This window comes from Styela clava, chromosome 14 (assembly GCF_964204865.1).
Source record: "Styela clava chromosome 14, kaStyClav1.hap1.2, whole genome shotgun sequence".
NCBI lineage: Eukaryota > Metazoa > Chordata > Ascidiacea > Stolidobranchia > Styelidae > Styela > Styela clava.
Genome location: NC_135263.1, coordinates 12,828,191 through 12,846,919, shown reverse-complemented (window position 1 = coordinate 12,846,919; position 18,729 = coordinate 12,828,191). Strand labels below are relative to the sequence as shown.

The 18,729-nt window shown below is 33.7% G+C and overlaps 3 protein-coding genes and 1 long non-coding RNA gene across 7 annotated transcripts; 2 read left to right on the top strand and 2 right to left on the bottom strand.

Annotated features, from left to right (window-relative positions):
• Positions 1-644: 644 nt before the first annotated feature.
• Positions 645-1,162, top strand: LOC144432063 (uncharacterized). Its single transcript, XR_013480352.1, has 2 exons — positions 645-1,038; positions 1,124-1,162. It is a non-coding gene; the product is annotated as an uncharacterized LOC144432063 (long non-coding RNA).
• Positions 1,163-1,317: 155 nt separating this feature from the next.
• Positions 1,318-4,403, bottom strand: LOC120340422 (uncharacterized). Its single transcript, XM_078120093.1, has 3 exons — positions 4,268-4,403; positions 3,836-3,967; positions 1,318-3,170 (listed from the first exon to the last, which is right to left on the bottom strand). The coding sequence occupies exons 1-3, from the start codon at positions 4,380-4,382 to the stop codon at positions 2,461-2,463; spliced, it is 957 nt and encodes a 318-aa protein (XP_077976219.1). The 5' UTR covers positions 4,383-4,403; the 3' UTR covers positions 1,318-2,460.
• Positions 4,404-8,601: 4,198 nt separating this feature from the next.
• LOC120341099 (uncharacterized) lies at positions 8,602-11,558 on the top strand. 2 transcript variants are annotated; one of them, XM_039409534.2, is made up of 4 exons: positions 8,602-8,683; positions 9,088-9,214; positions 9,483-9,608; positions 9,899-11,553. In XM_039409534.2, exons 2-4 carry the CDS (start codon positions 9,094-9,096, stop codon positions 10,402-10,404), a joined length of 753 nt encoding a protein of 250 aa, XP_039265468.2. In that variant the 5' UTR covers positions 8,602-8,683; positions 9,088-9,093; the 3' UTR covers positions 10,405-11,553. The 2 variants fall into 2 exon arrangements, with proteins under 2 accessions (XP_039265468.2, XP_039265467.2); XM_039409533.2 differs by having other exon boundaries at positions 8,616-8,698; positions 9,899-11,558.
• A 2,185-nt stretch (positions 11,559-13,743) lies between these two features.
• On the bottom strand, positions 13,744-16,009 carry LOC120340883 (uncharacterized). 3 transcript variants are annotated; one of them, XM_078119929.1, is made up of 4 exons: positions 15,878-16,009; positions 15,620-15,750; positions 14,883-15,014; positions 13,744-14,647 (listed from the first exon to the last, which is right to left on the bottom strand). In XM_078119929.1, the coding sequence occupies exons 2-4, from the start codon at positions 15,732-15,734 to the stop codon at positions 13,911-13,913; spliced, it is 984 nt and encodes a 327-aa protein (XP_077976055.1). In that variant the 5' UTR covers positions 15,735-15,750; positions 15,878-16,009; the 3' UTR covers positions 13,744-13,910. The 3 variants fall into 3 exon arrangements, with proteins under 3 accessions (XP_077976055.1, XP_077976054.1, XP_039265203.2); XM_078119928.1 differs by having other exon boundaries at positions 15,620-15,742; positions 15,794-16,005; XM_039409269.2 differs by having other exon boundaries at positions 15,620-16,005.
• Between the last annotated feature and the right edge of the window lie 2,720 nt (positions 16,010-18,729).

Below are 18,729 nucleotides of genomic sequence, written 5' to 3'. Positions count from 1 at the left end.
ATCAGAGGTGCGGTGGCTGGCGTATTCCCAACACTAAGGACGATGCGCCACACTGCCGAGCCGAAGACATTTCTCTCTGATCACTATGGTAGAGATTCATATCTCGAGATGGCAACTCAAGTTGCTGTTGCTGAGTGTGACGTTGATAAACGCCTATCGATTTAGTAAGATCCCGCGCGATACTCGTGGACAGCAGTGTCGTAAAGGTAGCAGATAGATATGGTAATGCATTGAAGCCAAGTACTCGTATAAGGGTGAGTTATTTTTTTAAACTGGTGACCTTATTTTTTTAAACTGGTGCCCGTTGGATTGTAGGATTTTTTACAGATCCTGGTTGCTTTACTCGGCTTCCTGCGCTCGACTGTTCAAGGTAACTAATTCATTTTACGTCAGATTCGCTTTTTTTCTCGCGATCATTTATCGATGCGGGTAATCTAGTGACGAAATTAGTAAAGGTGTGCTTTCAGGTATACATCTGTAAAAGCATTAAAATACCGTCTGTCAACGCGAGTAGGGCACGCTCTTGCTGAATCACAGTGAGTGGTAGTAATAACGCAAGAGGTAATCAATGAGATTCGAGAGATACAAAAGGACCGGGCGTAAAAAGGAAAGCCACTGTATACAATCAGGATTTGGAGAGCGATCAGACGAGGGAAAGAAGTAATGGCGGGGGTGATCGTCGAGCTTGATATTATCAGCCTGAAGCCAACGCGTGTGTAAAGTCATGCAGTTAATGAAAAGACTAGTACATCGGATTGGATATTAAATGACTCAAAAAAAGAACATATCAAGAGAAGAGTGACGGAGAACAGACAGATAGACTGCTTTCCATCCGATAAATTCAGTTTATTTTATAATCAACTTATCGAGATGAACAATAATTGAACCTTGTCTAAACGGAGCAGAGCATAAGAAACATTTTTGTACCAAATCATTTTTCTTCAGCAGTCAATGTCTGAGGGCCCGTTAAAAGCTGTAAGTGGCTATTTTCTTGTGAATACTAAGGATGTTTATGAACAAGCTGAATCGGAGCTCAAGGTACTGTTGTAGCGGACACAGTTTTTTTTTTCAATAGGCTAAATAATGGCCATGTATTTAAAAACGGAAATTTTCTCATTTTAAGAGACAGGTAACGAAAGTCAGGAAAAAGATAATGAACTTATCTTGGCTTCATATGAGTGAAGAACTGCAGGGATGGGCGGTTCAAATGTTTGTGCTGTGCCTGCTCAGCTTGGTGGCATAGAATTCGAAGACCTTACATGTGTTGATTAAAGCAATGTCTGATACACAAATGTTGACGTAGTGTGTTCTTAATGGCCAATCGAATTCAAGCTTTATAACTGATAATTATATTCTAATCGTTTGAATTTGAGTGATTGTAATACTCGGGTCACATTGCCAACCATGAGCGGACGACATAATAAATTTCAGAATATCGAAATTCTGAGTTATGACCGTAGGGAAATTGTTCGTTTCTGAAGGCGCCGTCCGGAAGAGCACAATAAAAAAACGCGTCAACAATGAATTTTTGGTATTGCCTTCTGTGGCACACCGTGATCGAATCGGACATTGTTGTGAGTAGGTACAACGTGACAATCACTACAGTGGGAAAAGGTGACTTTGCACCCTCTCTAGATTCTTTCAACAAAACGCTGTCAATAAAATAATCGTCAAGTACATTCACCACATTTTCATGCGCTTCACCACATCCATTACGCAGATTATTTTTCCCACATATCGATAAAAAGTTCTTGTTTCAACTAAATAAACCTACGTTATGCATGTCATGCTAATTGAAACTGAATTTTCTAACAACTACGAGCTTCCTGCCTCACCACCTGATTCTTTTCCATATGAAAGCGAACTAATGTCGTCTTTTTTAGCCGAAAGGTTATATTGATGGAGCCTAATCAAAAAAATATAAAGACTAGCTTACATACACAAAAAAAAAGTGCGACAATTTTTTATATCGAAAAACTACAACAGCACCTTTGAAATAAATGTAATATTGTTGCCAAATTTTCAATATGGAGAAGGAATATTTAGATATTAACTACTGCGACAATGGAAAAGTACTGTTCAGTACCTTTTACATTATAAGCGAATTCAATTTTTTGTCTTTATTTGTTGCACTTTTCATTGTGTAGACACAATACTTATTAAACAAGCAATTTTAACTACAGTAATTACCAAATTATAAGGTATATGGAAACGTTCGGGAAGGCGTGTATTAGTCAAATAGTATATAAGTGTATCAAACATATAGTATAGGTATATATCATTATCATTAAACCAACATTTCAAAATCCTATTTAGAACTATTTCCAATCGTATACTTTCATTTAATTTCGTGTTTCAGGATATATATTTTTTCAGTATTATATGATTATACCTAATTCAAAATTTTCTTAGTGATAAGGAATAAAGCATTAGAGCAACACGATGAAGTTGGATTTCTTGTTAACGACAATTTTTAGCCTCAACATTGGAGTTGAAACCAAATCCTTGTACGAGAAAGGATAGTCGCGACAATATGCTGAATCCACCTGACTGCGAGGATGGTCGGCAAGGCTTTTTGGTTGGTGGAGTTTTTTTGGTTGTAGTTTTTCTTGGAGTAGGTTTTCGAGTGGATTTTTGAATTCGTTTGGTTCGTGGCTCTTTGGTTGTTGTTCTTGCAGTAGATTTTCGAGTGGATATTTGAATTCGGTTGGTTCGTGACCCTTTGGTTGTTGTTCTTCCAGTAGGTTTTGGAGTAGATTTTTGAATTCGTTTGGTTCGTGGCCCTTTGGTTTTTGTTCTTTTGTTGATCGGTGTTCTGGGAGCTGGTATGCGATTTTTTAGTCCTGTTTTTTTAGTCACAGGTCTTTTTTCAGCACTCCACGGCTTATTAGTTGGTGCCTTGGATCGAGTTGGTTTTACCGAAATCCGTTTTGGTCGCGTCGTCTTCACTGGCTTTTGAGTAACTGCTTGTGGTTTTGTTTTAGTCAAACCTGGTTTTGAATTCGGAAGATTCTGGATGCCCACAGTTGGTTTTGGCTGAGAAGTTGTGTTTGTAGTCAACTCAGGTACACAATTCGTTAAGCGATTGGTGAAGTTTCCACTGCTGTTGAATTTGAGCAAAGATGGCGGCAACTTGTATTCATTCGGGATAATACCGCGCTTTGTGCCAGCTAAAAAATATTAGATAAAAGTTGAATATATATAGAAAAGATTTTCGGTATTATCTTGAGAAATGTATATGTTTATATTTATACACTTTCGGGAATAAAATGCACAAACAGTACAAAAGTTTATTGTTGAGTTATGCGTGAGAATTAGAAACATCAATTTTGTGAATTATATTTATATCATTCTCTGCTTAACTTATTGCTAGTAAGGCTGGGCATTTTCAAATACCTGATTATTTCAGATTATTCGAATAATTGAAGATTAATTGACGGATTTACTTAGATCTTTGGCAAACGAAAAAAAAATGGCGGCGATTCGAAATTTTGTCTCAACTGATTTAGTTAACCAGACATAATTACTAGTACCATAATTTGATTAAAACAATAAATTAAATGTCTGATGAAAACAAAATGCCTGACTTGAAATATAGTGGAAAAATCTGCTGCTTGCCATAGTGCGCTCTGCTTATTTTCTCATTGTACTTTGTATATTTTTAAATAACAATCTGATACCTGTGATCTTGAAATTGTCAAATTCTATTCACACTGAAACTAGTTTAGTAATTTGCACTTACACTAACATTACTTCAACTTAAACCAACAAATTTATTGAGATAATCTGACTAATTAATTAATTTTTCAATTATTTAAAGATAGTGTTAACGAACCTCCTTTCATGATGCAAGTACAATTGTACATACAGCAATGGGTATTCGGTTTTTTTCCACAATCTTTTGCTTGAACTGTTTTGTTGGTATGAAACTGATAACATGGAACGATATCTTTTTCGTGTCCTGAAACTAATTTTTTAATGTTAAATATATGTAATTTTCATTAATATACCACCCAAAGAAAAGTAGCAGAAACCTACTAAAAGGAAATGGAAACTTACAGACAAAAAATGGCTAGTGGAATTTTAGACAATGCGGCCATTTTGTTTCTCATTTTGTAGCCTGCATGTCATTTATAACATTCGATCCATAAGAAGTTCTATCAGGAGTCGCTTGAATTATTTCGCGGCTACTCTGTTAACAGCCGTGATATGCAGGATCATACAAGAAATTAATATATTTATATTGTACCTAAGGTCAATCACATACCTGGTGCACACAGGGCTTTGCTGATCCTAAATCTGAGTTGGAACGGAGTTAAACAAGTTGCAATATCCAGCATTCCGACTGCTACAACGACAAATAATATGAATTTCATGTCCATATCTGAGCTTATGATTGTGAAGATTATAACAAAACGTATGTCTAGAAATGGAATAAAGTGAAATAGGATTACAATAACTTCAATCATATAAGTCCAAACTTGCTAGATTTACTCTAAGCCTTTTTTAGGTTTCAAAGCAGCATGTTCCATTCAATACTTATTGGGGTGGTAAACTAATACTCAGTACTTTAATAAAATTTATCAATTTTTGTTCTCTATCTGTATAGAAAATATTGGAATTTCCACAGAAATTTCTGTGTGCCAAATAAAAAAATAAGACTATATGAAACAACTTCTTATTTTTGTCCACGGTATTTGTTGAATTGCTAGTTCAGGTAACTCATAAATACGATTTCTATTTTAAATTCTACTCGAAAATATAAGCTCTGTCAGATGAAAATACAACAAAAATTTGATTAGCTGATATATTACTTCAATAGAAAAAATCAAATGTCGTGCGCATGTTGCTTAAACTTAATTTTGTTAAACAAAAAAAAATGGCGGCATTTGGAAAGCGCGAATATTTTTTTTAGTTTTATGCCAAATGACCTCACCTTGTTCTGACTACTGAAACAAAATGGAGTGTTTAATATTCAATTTTTAATGAATAATATGAGTATATAGCTAGATACAGGTACAACATATGTAAATCAATTATTTCTGGGCACATGAAGTAGGGCGAATTTTATTAGGCATTTCACTTAAAGCTTTATGAAATGTTGGAAGATATACGTTCGATATATATATATATCGTTGAAAATCCCACTGTATCCGTGCCACTTTATTGTTCTGGTAATCGGGTCAGAGTTTTTTCAAATCTGGACAGTTTTTAAATTATTTAACTATAGCTCATGCTGACTAATTACCAACTTGTTATCATTGAATGAATTGTTCAATATGATATTAACACTTTGAAAACGCGTAATTGCTGTTTATATGAATACCAAGTACCAATTCATACAAGAACGACACATTACTGTCACCGTTTCTGAAAATAAATATTAATTCAGGCGATGAAGCCTCTACCGTACTTTGCGCTCCAATAGCATCGACTTTAGTTGAAGTCAACTTACCTTTCGAGTCTACATGATAGAGAGATTGCTTGACCCATTTATATAGAGCGTGCAGAGAATACACCGGTATTAAAAAATTCTTTAAAATTTCATATTCTTTAGATCGTTTTTGTAATTTGAAGTTGATACCCAAAACATGTCGAACGTATCTCATTGCCCAAATTAGTCGAAAAATCAGCCTAATCATGACGTCAAAATCAATATAATTTCAAATAAACAATTAAGGGACACTTCAAGTTATAACATTGTCGTGTGATTGAACGTAGCAGTGCAGCCCGCTACTGTTAATCGCTGTTTTCGCACGTCATAGTGTATCTAAAAATAGCTTCTCGCTTCATGTTTATAGTTTCCCAAACAAAACTATGATGCATTTGACCTAACGAAATAATGTAATTGGAAGTCATTATAACCTTATCCGTGAGTCATGAAAATGTTATTTTTAGCGGTATATATCATTTTTTCATGTACTTCTCAAAAGCACAGTTCCAAGAAGCCTGTCCACAGCATACAACAAATTTCACCATATTCATTAAATGAAGTTGAACTGAATCATCTCCGCCACTAATATGCAGCAAGTGTTTATTTTTGTAACTATTTCTTGAAATTGTTTGTGTGAACAAGGTATAAAAACCGAATTGTGAAATTATGATATTTACTAATTTATGTTGCTTGAATGTCATAATTGAATGTCAATTTTAAAAATAGTTGGATCAGGAAATATTTATGTAAGATATATACATATATACACTAATTTTTGAACTCATTGGATGGTTAGCATTCAAATCAAATGAAACTTGCAGCGTTCAAATTAAATGCAAAAAAAATGAACTTGTACGGAGTGTGTCACCAAAACCAAATGTTAAGATGTATAGAGCTAGTATTCTTAAATATCAACAACCAAGAAAGAAACATATGCATTCTGGTCGTTTTCCCAATATTATCAATGTTTTAGAATGTACAAAATTGTAATGAAATTCAACTAATATATCTATCTGAAAAAACGCCAAATTTTAACAGTTTCATGTTAAAATATTTAAACGACATCATTTTGTAGATAAGCTGATTTATTTTGTTTCCGATTGTAAAAGTAGTGTAATTTTATGACATGTTTCTTTGCCTGAGATATGATATAAATGACCATTCGTGTCCAATGGCGAAATACCTTATCACTGCAGCTTACAACAATCTAAAAGTACAAAATATATGTCCCAAAAAGCGATAATCCAATATTACGGCAATTGCGATTTTTTTTCTGTTTCAGGCAAATGAAATGACACATTCTTCGTTTTTTAAAACATTTAAAACTCCTTCTTTGTTTGCATAACCACGATTGTTTGTCCGGTTACCTCAGGTTAAGTATAATATAGGGCAGAAGGTTACAAGGGCTCAATATTACAAGATGATGTATGAGAGTGGTTCATAAAAAACACAGTGTATCTGAGAAGTGATGACCACTCGACAATGACAAATAGTCCTGAAATTCATAAAACCATTCTAATGCTCTCTCCCAAAAACAATTGTAATTGCAATTCGACCACGGTAAAACAACTTGCATCGAGTATATCCAGGTATATTTATCGCCATCAATCACAACCTAGCAAATTGAGTATTGAGTCTTATGCTATTTCTTATACGATATGTGCGCTCATTGAGTTGTAAGTGGATTTCTGAGAGAGTGAATGTTTTTTTTTCATAATATACATATCTATATATCTTTTATGAATTGACAAACATGCCCCCATTGTATTTCTCAATTATTTACAAAAATTGCCGGACTGCTTGTACTGGTAGCGGAAATAAAATTAATAGATTTAACAAGGTGTAAGTAAATTTACACACTTTGCGACGAAACAGATTTTGCAGCAAAATCAGATAAAATCGTGTGCACAAATCAATATCAACTTGTCCGCTAGGTGGCGGGACCACGCTGTCATAGATGGCTGTAATATATCCCTTGATAGTTACATCACGAGTCCACATGACAAGTCCAGTACGCTTTGTTGTGAAATGTTTCTCTGTCTCTTTACACATAAAATAGTATTCACATGCAATCGAAGTTTAATTTTACATGAGGAATTTTTATATTTCCACTCAACTGCAGCATATGCTGTGGTTATATCTTCTTCTTCGTGTACTAAATTTGTTGCAGACATCGGCGATCATGGCCTTCTATTTTAATCTGTTGCTAGTTCTCCTGAGAAGTTCATTGTTGAAAGTTGGGGTTATAAACGTAATGTTTCAAACCTAATACAAACAAGCATACCTAAATAATTTCAGTCTGGCCTTACAGGACTCAAAACGGTAATAATATGCACCGCTAAGACCACAGCTGAGCAGTGATTTTGGACTGGTCTAACGTAACGCCACCTGGCGGTGCAATATTCTCAGACATATAGTAAGTAGATTTAGGGTTAAATTTGAGCCCTATTGAAGTCAAAAAAAGTTTAAAAAAAATTAAAAGTAATAGCCCTCTAGTGGTTTCAATATTTTTCAAGTACTAGAAATTGGAAACAAAGAAACAACAATATACTGAAACGATCCGTACGTATAGTTCGTGGCCGTTAAATCTTCTAAATAAAGTCGACAAAGCAATGACTCAGATGGGTAATCTGATATAAATTAGAATATTATCAGAATGACACGTCACATTTTCATAATAATTTATTCTTCCTTCGTTTTTGTCAGCATTTGTTTGTTTGGTGCCTCGGGTATATCCAACGGTTCACTAGATCACGCAATGAAGTTGTTGTGAGTGTGGGTTTGAGGATTAAAAAAAAACAGTATTTCACTGGAACATTTTCCTGTTGCTAACTGTAAATTTGACCAAACTCTTGATATCACTGTGGTATCCGATACCATCCCGAACTTGATTATAAAGCCGTCGAGAATTGCGACTTTACATTTACAAGTTTATCGTAATCAACATAATTGACTGCATGTGAGAATTTAGTGAATTGACCAACTTTGTTACAATTCTTTAAACGAATAGCATTAAAGCTCTTAGATAACAATCAGAATAATGTGATATTACGAGTTCTATATGAAAAAAGCTCTAAACCTTTGTCTTGCCTCACGGCTCATTTTGGGAATATTCTAATAATAATCTCACACGTTTCTATAAAAGAGTAAGAATAATCAAGTACACATTTAAATTCCGCGTGTTGTTTAAGAGTACCTGGCTGAACTGGCCGACTGACAACTAGAAGTGGATTGAAAAAATCATTAAAAGTTAGTATGCGAAAGGTGTCTTTTTTATTCTTATAATAGAAAGGATATTTGTTGGATACCTGAAATATGATAGAAAAAAGTATAACATATCTTAAAATAGCGTAATATACGTTTAAATTTGTCTTTAAATGTTGCATATAAACCTTTATACATAAATATTGGATATCGCGCTTGAACGCTCCAAGCTTGTTTAGTATACATATTGAATTGACTGCATTATTCCAAATATACTACAAATTATTTTTTGAAAATTTATCCCAAATTAATTTTACACAGTGAATACACAGTAAAGTACAAACTCGTGACTTTGTTCTTAACATTTTTATGAATACTCTGAGAAATTTTTAGTCGATCATTTAATTCAAAATTTGTAATAAAAAAATGAATGAAAATTGTTAATTCAGATAACGATGCTGAAAGCAATACCGTTGATAGTTATTGCTACATTTTTGACAAATTCAGCTGCTGTTGCCGAAATAAAATGTGGAGCTTTGCGTTACAAAATTGGGAATTTAAAAACCTGTGAACCAAGTAAGTATTTTCACAAAAATTTAACAAACTATGTGTTTTACTTATGATAGTGTGTGCAGAAGTAGGTCAAAATTAGTTTTCCGAAATAAAATTAGCTTCCTACATAATTATCAAAACCGAAGCTTCGAATCCAAGGTGGGCCAAAATTCATTATCTGAAATTACTCCTACTTTCTAACGTATAATTTTTTATATGCATATATATATCGTTACAGCACAAGATGTTAATATTTTTTGTTGAATTGAAACATTAATCTTTGTTCATTTAGAACCTGGATCAATAAAAGAATTACAGGCATGTTACGATCCATGTGAAAAGACTCTGATTGATCCAAAGAATTGCACAGATTATCCACAATGTTGCATTTATAATTGCAAATGCGTGATGAAAGGAGGTTAGTTGATTACATAAAATAAATTGAAAATACTCTACTCTGTTTAGTCAGGTATTTTTATATGAATTTTGTTTCAATAAAATGGAAGCAAACTAACGTTAGCAACAATTATCCAATCAGTTCATTAGGTATGTTATGGCACCTTTCATATTTTAAACAACATATCCATCGAAGTATAATTGAGAAAGAAGATATACATGCGAATAAAGCAATGATTTGTAGGCATGAAAGTTTGGTGCAATTGAAGTTAATTCGCGGTAATGAGCATACAGTTTACATTTTATATTTAGCTGGATTCGTCAAAATACCAGATCAACTCAGAATGCCAGACGCAATATTGAAATCTGCATCGTTGGGTAGAAGCAAAATACCAAGAATAAAAGGATGCAAACGATCAAAACCATCGGCAACACCAGCAAAGCCCGAACTGGCATCAAAGGCACCAACACCCAAATCTGTATCGACTAGGAAAACAACTGCAATCCCTCCAAGAAGACCAAAAGCATCTGCAAAACCGAAGCCAATAAAAAACAAAAAACCGAAGCCAATGAAAACTAAAAAACCCAAACGAATACCAGTAAAGCCAATAAAAAGGAAACCTGGACCCAAGAAACCTTCACCAACAAAACCAAAGCGTAAACCAAGACCCACTAGGCCAACGACCACATCCAGAAAACCAACAACAAAGCCATGTGCCACAAAGAAGCCAAAAAATCCTTTTGCATCTTTGTTTGCAGATAGATTTAGTTTCTTTTTAGGCCAAATCGGTTTTGAAGCAGACTTAGTACCATGTTAATTTTAACAAACACGTGCTTTATATCATGCGTCAACTTCACGCTGATCCAAGCTGTATTTGAAATATATATATGTGGATCATATTTTGTAATACGACGGCCTGCATGTAGGTCGCAAACAACTTTTAATTTAATTCTTATTCTCTCTATTGTTTCTTGCTGAAATGGTTGTACATATTTTTGAAAGTGAATGAGTATGAGTAATTTATTCGAATCGGTTCAGGCAAAAATTTCAAATCACCGCCATCTTGTTTTTTTGCTTCACCAAAAGTTAAGGTGAATACGAAATTTTTTTTTGTTGAAGCAATATTTCTAAATGCAAACTGAAATGTGACTCTTTTCTTCCTAGTTATTTGATAATGAAATATGTTTCTTATTGTGTGTGAACGCTTATCGAACTGTCTGAGGATTCTATGTTTTCAGTAATTTATGAGTTTACATTACTCATTATCATAAAAAGTCACATACATTTATCAATCTTCTAAGTATTCCAGAATCGATTTGATTAGAAAAAAATATTCGATTCAATTCTGAATTTATCCGGTAGTCTAAAATTCCCAACCCTCGCAGGGATACGTTTCGATAAGTATTGTATCACACATATATTATTTAATAAAGCATTCCACGGAATACTGATTTATTTATCATAGAAATCGAAGTCACCGCAAAACATAATTTTGATTTTTTCGTCGATAAATGTATATACATAAAAAAAATTTATTAATTGAAAGAATTTTAAACTACAATTGACAGTAATGTTTTGAAAATATAATCGAATATAACAATCTTGTTACAGAACTAGCTTGTTTAAGTATTCATTAGGTAAGTCAAGGCTACATCCTATGCGTAAATTTATATTCGTCATTTTTGAAGCGAGTTGAGTAGCATTCGTTTGTTTTTTTAGCAAATTTGACTCGAAATAATCAAACTAAGTTCTAAGTGCAGAGTATGTTTTGTATTTCCTCACTGCATACGTCATCTACGCCATAGCTCCGCCTTTACAATTTGACCGATGTTTAAAAAATTGGAGTCGACTTCAAATGTTTAATTATTGGTCGAAAATATAAAATTCGTATTATTCTTCCACCCACAAGTTTATATTAGTCTATATATTAGTTTATATTACACAAGTTTATTTAAAATTTATTTTAATTGTAAATATTTAGTCTAAGTCTAAATGTTTGTTTCATTCAAGTAAAAAACTTTGCTAATTAGGCGTCTTTCTTGTCGATAATTTTAGGAATTTATGAAATCGACATTGAGGTTTCAGAAGGTTGATCAAACCTAATTTTTTCCTATTTTCTGTTATTCCCATTTTTATTCGTACTAGTCTGTAAAACTGACGTTGTTAGCGTGATATTATTCGCCAAATACCCAAAGTCTAATCAATTGCAGGAAACGTGGCCGAAGTTAAATATGCAGAACTTCTGTGTTACACTACAGATCTACAAAGCATTTGTCTTTTTATGAAAGCAAAATGATTAGCTGAAGATTTTTCCGTACTCCCGAAGTATGTGTACCAAGTTAGGGTTAGGCCATAATTTTATTCTGATTTTTCTTATTTTAGTTAAATTATAAGTTTGGGGACTGTCTGTGTTAGCCAAGAGAATATTCCCCTGCCCATAGGTTTCAGTCCCTCTACACCAGGGGTCGGCAGCCTATGGCCCAAGGGCCAGATCCGGCCCGCGACAAATTATGGCGAAAAACGCCGATTTTGACGATGAATTAATTTTATATTCTACGCTCGAGGAATTGATTATATTCTGTACGTAACAGAATTTATTGTAAGACATTTGTAGATTAAATTTTATCATAATCGAGCAATTCAGTGGAAATCTACTCGTTTAACGAGCCTACAATTTAATTATAATTAGACAAATGGCAACACGCAGAAAAGTTGGTGCTGAGTGCAGAGAGTTCCATGGCGCAGAAAATATTTGAATAGAGCTTCTTGACATGCAATGCAATGAGGAAATAAAATCCATATTCTATTCGAGAGATTTATCACTACTTGGTTTTCATAAAAAGTATCTTCTTGAAGAAAATCTCTATCCAAATTTGACATCCCATCATGCGAGAAAATTCACATCGATGTGTGGAAGTACATATGCGTGTAAACAATTATTTTCGAACATCACAAAGAACAATCTGAGAACTCGGATTAGTGATGGCCATTTGAAAAATGTATTAATCTTGTCTTCATCCAGTGTGACGCCTAATTTCGAAATGCTATCAAGCGTGATGCAACAACAAGTGTGACATTAATGTCATTTGTAATATCTTTTTCTTTTGGTAAGACGACTGAGTTGAGTTCACGAATTGTCGCAGTCCTCGTGCGCTGTTTAAAATCTAAAATGACAACTTCTGATCCGTGTGAAAAAATAGCGATTCATCGGCCATCTGTTCGCTTTTACCTTTATAAAAACATGTGCGGCCCGCCAATACTTTAATTTCAAATCTTTAATTTTGGCCCGCGGGTGGAACAAGGTTGCCGACCCCTGCTCTGCACAATTTGATGTGAAAAAGACGAACAAAATTAGTTACCTCCGTACTGTTATACATACTTCTGGAGCGCTGATTTTTTAATACAACAGTAGTGCAATAATGTACGCGCATAAACTATTATAGATTATTGACCAAACATTTTAAAGTAAAAAGGTATCGCATTTAAAAACATTACAAAATATTTCATTGTTTTGTCAATGTATCTGGGGTATTTTTACCCCCACATAATAAAGCAAATACATTTCGAATCGGGCATAATTTCAAAAATGGTATTTTCTCCTCGGCGCCGCAAGATGGGGTGTGTATATAATAATAAGAAGCTGAGAATGTAATTATTGCCTCAGGAAAACTTTTTTGATATGATTAGAAATGATTTTAAAAGTAAATCACAGCAGCGAGAGAAATTATTGATTTCAACAAAAGTACATGCTTGGCCTATCACCAAGTAAAATTTTATTACACATTAAATTCTTCGTTTTTTTCTGATCTTCAGATTGAGTGCGAATTTGATGCAGTTTGTCGACTATTGACGCTGGACTTTTACTTTACTACATTGGATAGTTTAATTTTATTCTGAAAAATCGTTGAAGTTTAAGAACGCAATTAGAAATATTCACTGCTCCAGTATAAATGAATGAAAATTTTTATTTGCCTCAACTTTGAAGTACGTTTTAAGATCTTTTAAATTTGCCTTTTTAATTATTTGAAATCTGTGGTAAGTTAAAAGTAACGGGATTGATTTAAATACTAAAAAATACTTATTCATTTGAATACAACAAAATCCATTATAACCGTGACTTTCCATTTTTCCTGCAATGTACAATCAGACAAATGTATGTTTTTTTATTTTATTTCAAAAAATAACAATTCAGGTAACCAGCACCACGCGTATATAGAGTATTCGCTGTAAGTGTAGGAATAACGAAGTCAAGTAAACTGACCAATATTATATTTCAGAATCATTTGAACAAGTAAATGAGCTGGTGTATGACATCACATGCATTTAGCATTCCTTGACTACCTCACCCTCGAAACCAAAGCCCCGAGTCAACATCAAAAGACGCTCGAAAAAACTTGCTTGGAACGCTGACCGTGATCCCTTTGTTGTGGTGCACATTTTCTTAGTGGTACGTGCTGGCGTTTTAGTTGGTCGCGTGGGCTTTTTTGGTTTTGGCGTAGGCTTTCTTGGTTTTGGTGTTGGTCTCTTTGGTTTTTTGTTTCCGGGTTTTTTTGAAATCGGCTTTTTAGGAGTTGGTTTCATCGGTTTTTTAGGAGCTGGTTTCTTTGGGGTTGGTTTCGCCGGTTTTTTACCGATTGGCTTTGCTGGCTTTTTAGGAGTTGGTTTTACTGGCTTTTTAGGCGTCGGCTTCATGGGTTTCTTTGGCTTTGGTTTTGTAGGCTTCTTAGGTGTTGGTTTCATTGGCTTTTTAGGAGTTGGCTTCATTGGTTTTTTAGGAGTTGGCTTCATTGGTTTTTTGGGAGTTGGTCTCACTGGCTTTTTAGGAGTTGGCCTCATTGGTTTTTTAGGGGTTGGTCTCACTGGCTTTTTTGGAGTTGGTCCCGCTGGTTTTTTAGGAGTTGGTTTCATAGGCTTGGGTGTATTTTTTGGTTGTTCGGATGCAGGTGGAGGAATTGGGATGCATCCTTCCAATGTAGTTTTGGGCAAAGCTTTCTTTTTTGCAGGCAATTTTGGCTCTGGAAGTTGATACTTCTTTAGAATTTCTCCTTGATCAGTTCCAGCTAAAAAAAAATATTTGAGATATAAAAACAGATAGTTGAATTTCATTCAAATTACGGAATAAACTGAATTTTACCAAAAATGTAATGCTGCAGTAATATTCATCTAATTTTTAAAAAGTGACATTGTCCACAAAGGTCTCAAACAAAATTGCTCGCCTATGCATAAACATTTTGACTTAGTGTTGTGATCGTGAAATTGGTCCAAATGGTATAAATAAATAAAGTAATATCTTACCTCCTTTCACGATACATGTACAGTTGTATATACAGCAATGCGAATTTCGTTTGTGTAAACAATCTTCTGGCTTGACCAATTTCTTGGATTTTAAGTCATAGCACGGCGTCACTTTATTTTCAAATCCTTTCGCTTTATATAAAGAAAAAATGAATATTAAAGAAACTGAACAGTGTACACGTTGATCTCTGACTTATCAGTCCTGTTCTCGACCGTTTTGATTGCACAAACGTACAATTACACGATTTAATAATTACTTCTACTAGAAATTTTGGACGCTGCAGTAATACAATGGTATATATATATATTAAAATCGGAGTTAATATATTGAAACGATTAATGCCTACGTTTTTTGGCATCTAAAGACAAATTGAAAAATAGTATTGAATGCAAATTTTGCAAATTTTTTCGTTGTCACGTGATGAAACTGAAACACTCGAATATCATATTTAAGAATACCGTGATGGATCTTAGTTCCATGTTATATAAATTTTCAGATACGTATAGATCACAAATTTAAATCGTTAACAGTATTTCATAAATAGTGACCAGGATGTATTTATCCTATTATTTTTTTGGTTCGAATAAACACTTTTCAGTTTATTTAGATTCTAACATATAGAAAAAATTTAAAGGATTCAAATTTGTACATGGATATTGCGTTATTTTCACCCTCGTTAAGATTTAAAAATTTTAACTTGTACAAAACCATAAAAATTCATTAAAACTTTATTTACCTGGTTCGCAAACTCCTGTGCTTAATTTGTATCTTTGTTGAAATATTGTTAAAGTTGGATCAAGGGAAGCATCGACAAAGACAAATAGTCCTATGGCTATTAGTAATGTCCTCATTTTGGCGTTTATCAATCTTTCAAAATAAAAATACATTTCTGTTTATTGCATTTTGGCGTAATAGCAGTATATAGAGAAAACTAGTTGGTATAAATAAACGGTTATTGGAATTGTAGTAAATCAAATAAACTGATTTCTCTTACATGCAAGCGTGCAACCGTAAGGTAAAAATGCAATTCGAACTATGTAGCAAAATTTTACTTTGGCTCTCGAACTTGTCTAAATACCTATGTTTTCTAGTTCAGCTTATCAACAATTTTTTTCTTCAACAAGTGAACGGCTACAGGCACAAAATATTGAATGCATTTTGTGGCTTCGGCTGACTATTTTATAGTCGAAGACGAGGAGGCGTACTGATGTAATCAACTCGCCTTTGGGCAGAACGCCTCGTAATGGACAAAAAATAGTTTTGTTTTACTTTTTGTAACCACAATGAGAAAATTATTATTCTGGGGATTTCACTAATTATTATAAGTTATCAAAAATCTATTGTAATCTATTTTTATTTTTTTAAAAACGTGAAAAGCATGCATATAAAAAAAATTAATAAAGTTAAAAAAGAAACTTATTAGGGTAAATGAAGATTAAATATATATGTATTTGCATTCAATTTTTGTTCCTTTACATTCTATATTTTACTATTTTATTGGGCGTACGCATAGTGCAACTTTTATAAATCGTATAGCGTTGAAATTTGCTAATAATATTGCAATAACGGATCCTGTTACAAGCATTATATCTCGCTGAAATTACGCATTACTGCCGAGCATAATCTTAGATGATGCAACAAACGCCTTCAAAAGTTATAATCTATTTTTAAACTATGTCGTAATGCTTTGACATAGATCTGCCAAAACAAACACAAAAACTGAGTTTTAGGTAAAAGTATTCCATGTAGAAACGTGATCGCGATATGGTGATTTCAAAGTCATGCGATATCGTAGATCAGGGGTGGCCAACCTGCTTTCGACGCGATCGACTAAAATCATCCAAATAGTTTGCGATCGAATGATCGATAATAAGTCATACACAATAACGAATGAATACTGAATATGCAGCACACGCAAACAAAAAATCCACCGCTGCCAAGTTCGGCTCGGTGGCGCAAAAATTTGTATTCTATATCGGCAGCGTAGAGGGGGGGAAGGGGTCTGAATTTTCTAATTGCCGAGTTAGACCGTAACCACTAGCGGGTCCGGTGGAAGGACGGGAAAAGAGGGTTTTCAGAGTATTGAGGGCGTTTTGATCAAAAGCGTTTTGAACTACGAATATTGCTATGTTTGATACAGAAAATGCTTTTATTTTCTTATATTTCAAAAGGCAAAAGAGGAATGGGTTCGACCCGAAAAACCACGCCCTTGAGTACGCCCTTTTTTATGTTCCATTTCATTTTATTAATTTGATAATGTGATTGTACTCAGAGTGAATTTTATCATTTATTTGAACCATATAATTCAGATCTAACGCCTTCCCAATTTTTAGTCGTAAGCGTTGAAAGTTCCTCAAAAAACCTCATTCATATTATCTAAACAGCGAACAATAAATATTCACAAACAATAAATGTTACACTACTGCTCAAATTTCGGTATCTAATTTACAATTTCCTCCAAATCCGATTTTTCGCTCGCTTAAAATTAGAAAAAATTGAAGTGAGACAATAACTACCGCATACTGCAGAAGTTATTGTAGGATCGTTTGTCGGTCAAAACGCGAGATAATCGGTACGTTCATTTCTAAATCTTGGCAGCGGCGAATATTCCATTTGTTACGTATTAATATGCTCTATCGGGTTTGCCCCGACTCGAAAACTGTATGGATACATTATAGTTTGCGTATGTACAGTACAGCATTCATCCTGTTTTAAACACACAACAGGCGCTGCATGAAACTGGTTCGAAACTCGAGACGTGGCGATCGACTACTCGAGACGTGCGATCGACGTGTTGACCACCCCCGCCGTAGATCATACGCCGTTAAAAATGAAAAAAAAGGCTATTTTAAGCCATGCACTCGCTGGAAATATTTTCTGGGAAGTGCTTAATCAAATATTCAAGGAAAAAGCGTTCATATAAGAATATCGATGACATTGTCAACATTGTGGTTTCAACAATGTATTTCTAGTAATCGCTAAAAGCAGAGAATACTTTCTTTGAATATCACCACAATATACAGTGCATTAAAGCGGTTATGTTTTTGTGTTTTTGCGTTACTAAGAAAACGATGAACAGTATTTTTTTTATCAAGATATAAAACATTCAACATAAAACATAAACGCCTTTATCAAATTTGTTGATGTTTTATAGGGATTAAGTTTTTAAAAATTTTTAGACAGTGACTCTGTCATATCTTGCTAATTAATTTGCATAATTTTGTACTACTAAACTAATACATTACGGGCTTCATAATTGAGAAATTACCAAAGTAATTAACTTTTTAGTTTTTTACAGGAAATTGTCTTTTGAAAATTAACGCATCGGTGATAATTAATTTTAACTTCCTCTTCAGTTCAAAGTGGTATAATTTAGTCAGACTCAAGTCTACTTTGAATGGTTTCGATAGCATAATAGTTGACGGTATTCATTTTATTTGACACTTTTAACTTATTTGTTTGTTTAGCTGTTTGCTTAATTTATTTGTTTAGCTTAGCTGTTTGTGGTCTGAATGATTTTTTACTTTGAAACCCATCAAACGCCACATTGAAAGAAAATCTAACACTATACATTAGTGTCAAATTTTTATAAATTGCATGGGTTTATTTCAAAAGTTACTTTTGAGCAAAAATAAAGATAAAGTGGCCATATGACTTTTTATATTAACAATAAAAAAAAAAATTTCCTGTTTGTACTTTTGAATATGTATCTTTTTTTATTATTTCTCTAACAAATTTTACTTACTGAGTATCATATTTTCTTTCACTACAGTATATGTTTTTTTTTTTTATTACTCCAGAAATACTTTGACGACAGGAAGGACAACAAATACCGCATGGTTGCAA

Excerpts from the sequence above, each read along its gene's own strand:
- LOC120340883 (XM_039409269.2), bottom strand. The coding sequence starts at position 15,770 with ATGTATTTTTATTTTGAAAGATTGATAAACGCCAAAATGAGGACATTA. Across the intron at positions 15,015-15,619 it reads CACAGGAGTTTGCGAACCAG|CGAAAGGATTTGAAAATAAA; the intron begins GTAAATAAAGTT and ends CTTTATATAAAG. Across the intron at positions 14,648-14,882 it reads TACATGTATCGTGAAAGGAG|CTGGAACTGATCAAGGAGAA; the intron begins GTAAGATATTAC and ends ATTTTTTTTTAG.
- LOC120340422 (XM_078120093.1), bottom strand. The coding sequence starts at position 4,382 with ATGGACATGAAATTCATATTATTTGTCGTTGTAGCAGTCGGAATGCTG. Across the intron at positions 3,968-4,267 it reads CAAAGCCCTGTGTGCACCAG|TTTCAGGACACGAAAAAGAT; the intron begins GTATGTGATTGA and ends TTAAAAAATTAG. Across the intron at positions 3,171-3,835 it reads TACTTGCATCATGAAAGGAG|CTGGCACAAAGCGCGGTATT; the intron begins GTTCGTTAACAC and ends AATATTTTTTAG.
- LOC120341099 (XM_039409533.2), top strand. Across the intron at positions 9,215-9,482 it reads TTTAAAAACCTGTGAACCAA|AACCTGGATCAATAAAAGAA; the intron begins GTAAGTATTTTC and ends TTGTTCATTTAG. Across the intron at positions 9,609-9,898 it reads CAAATGCGTGATGAAAGGAG|CTGGATTCGTCAAAATACCA; the intron begins GTTAGTTGATTA and ends TTTTATATTTAG.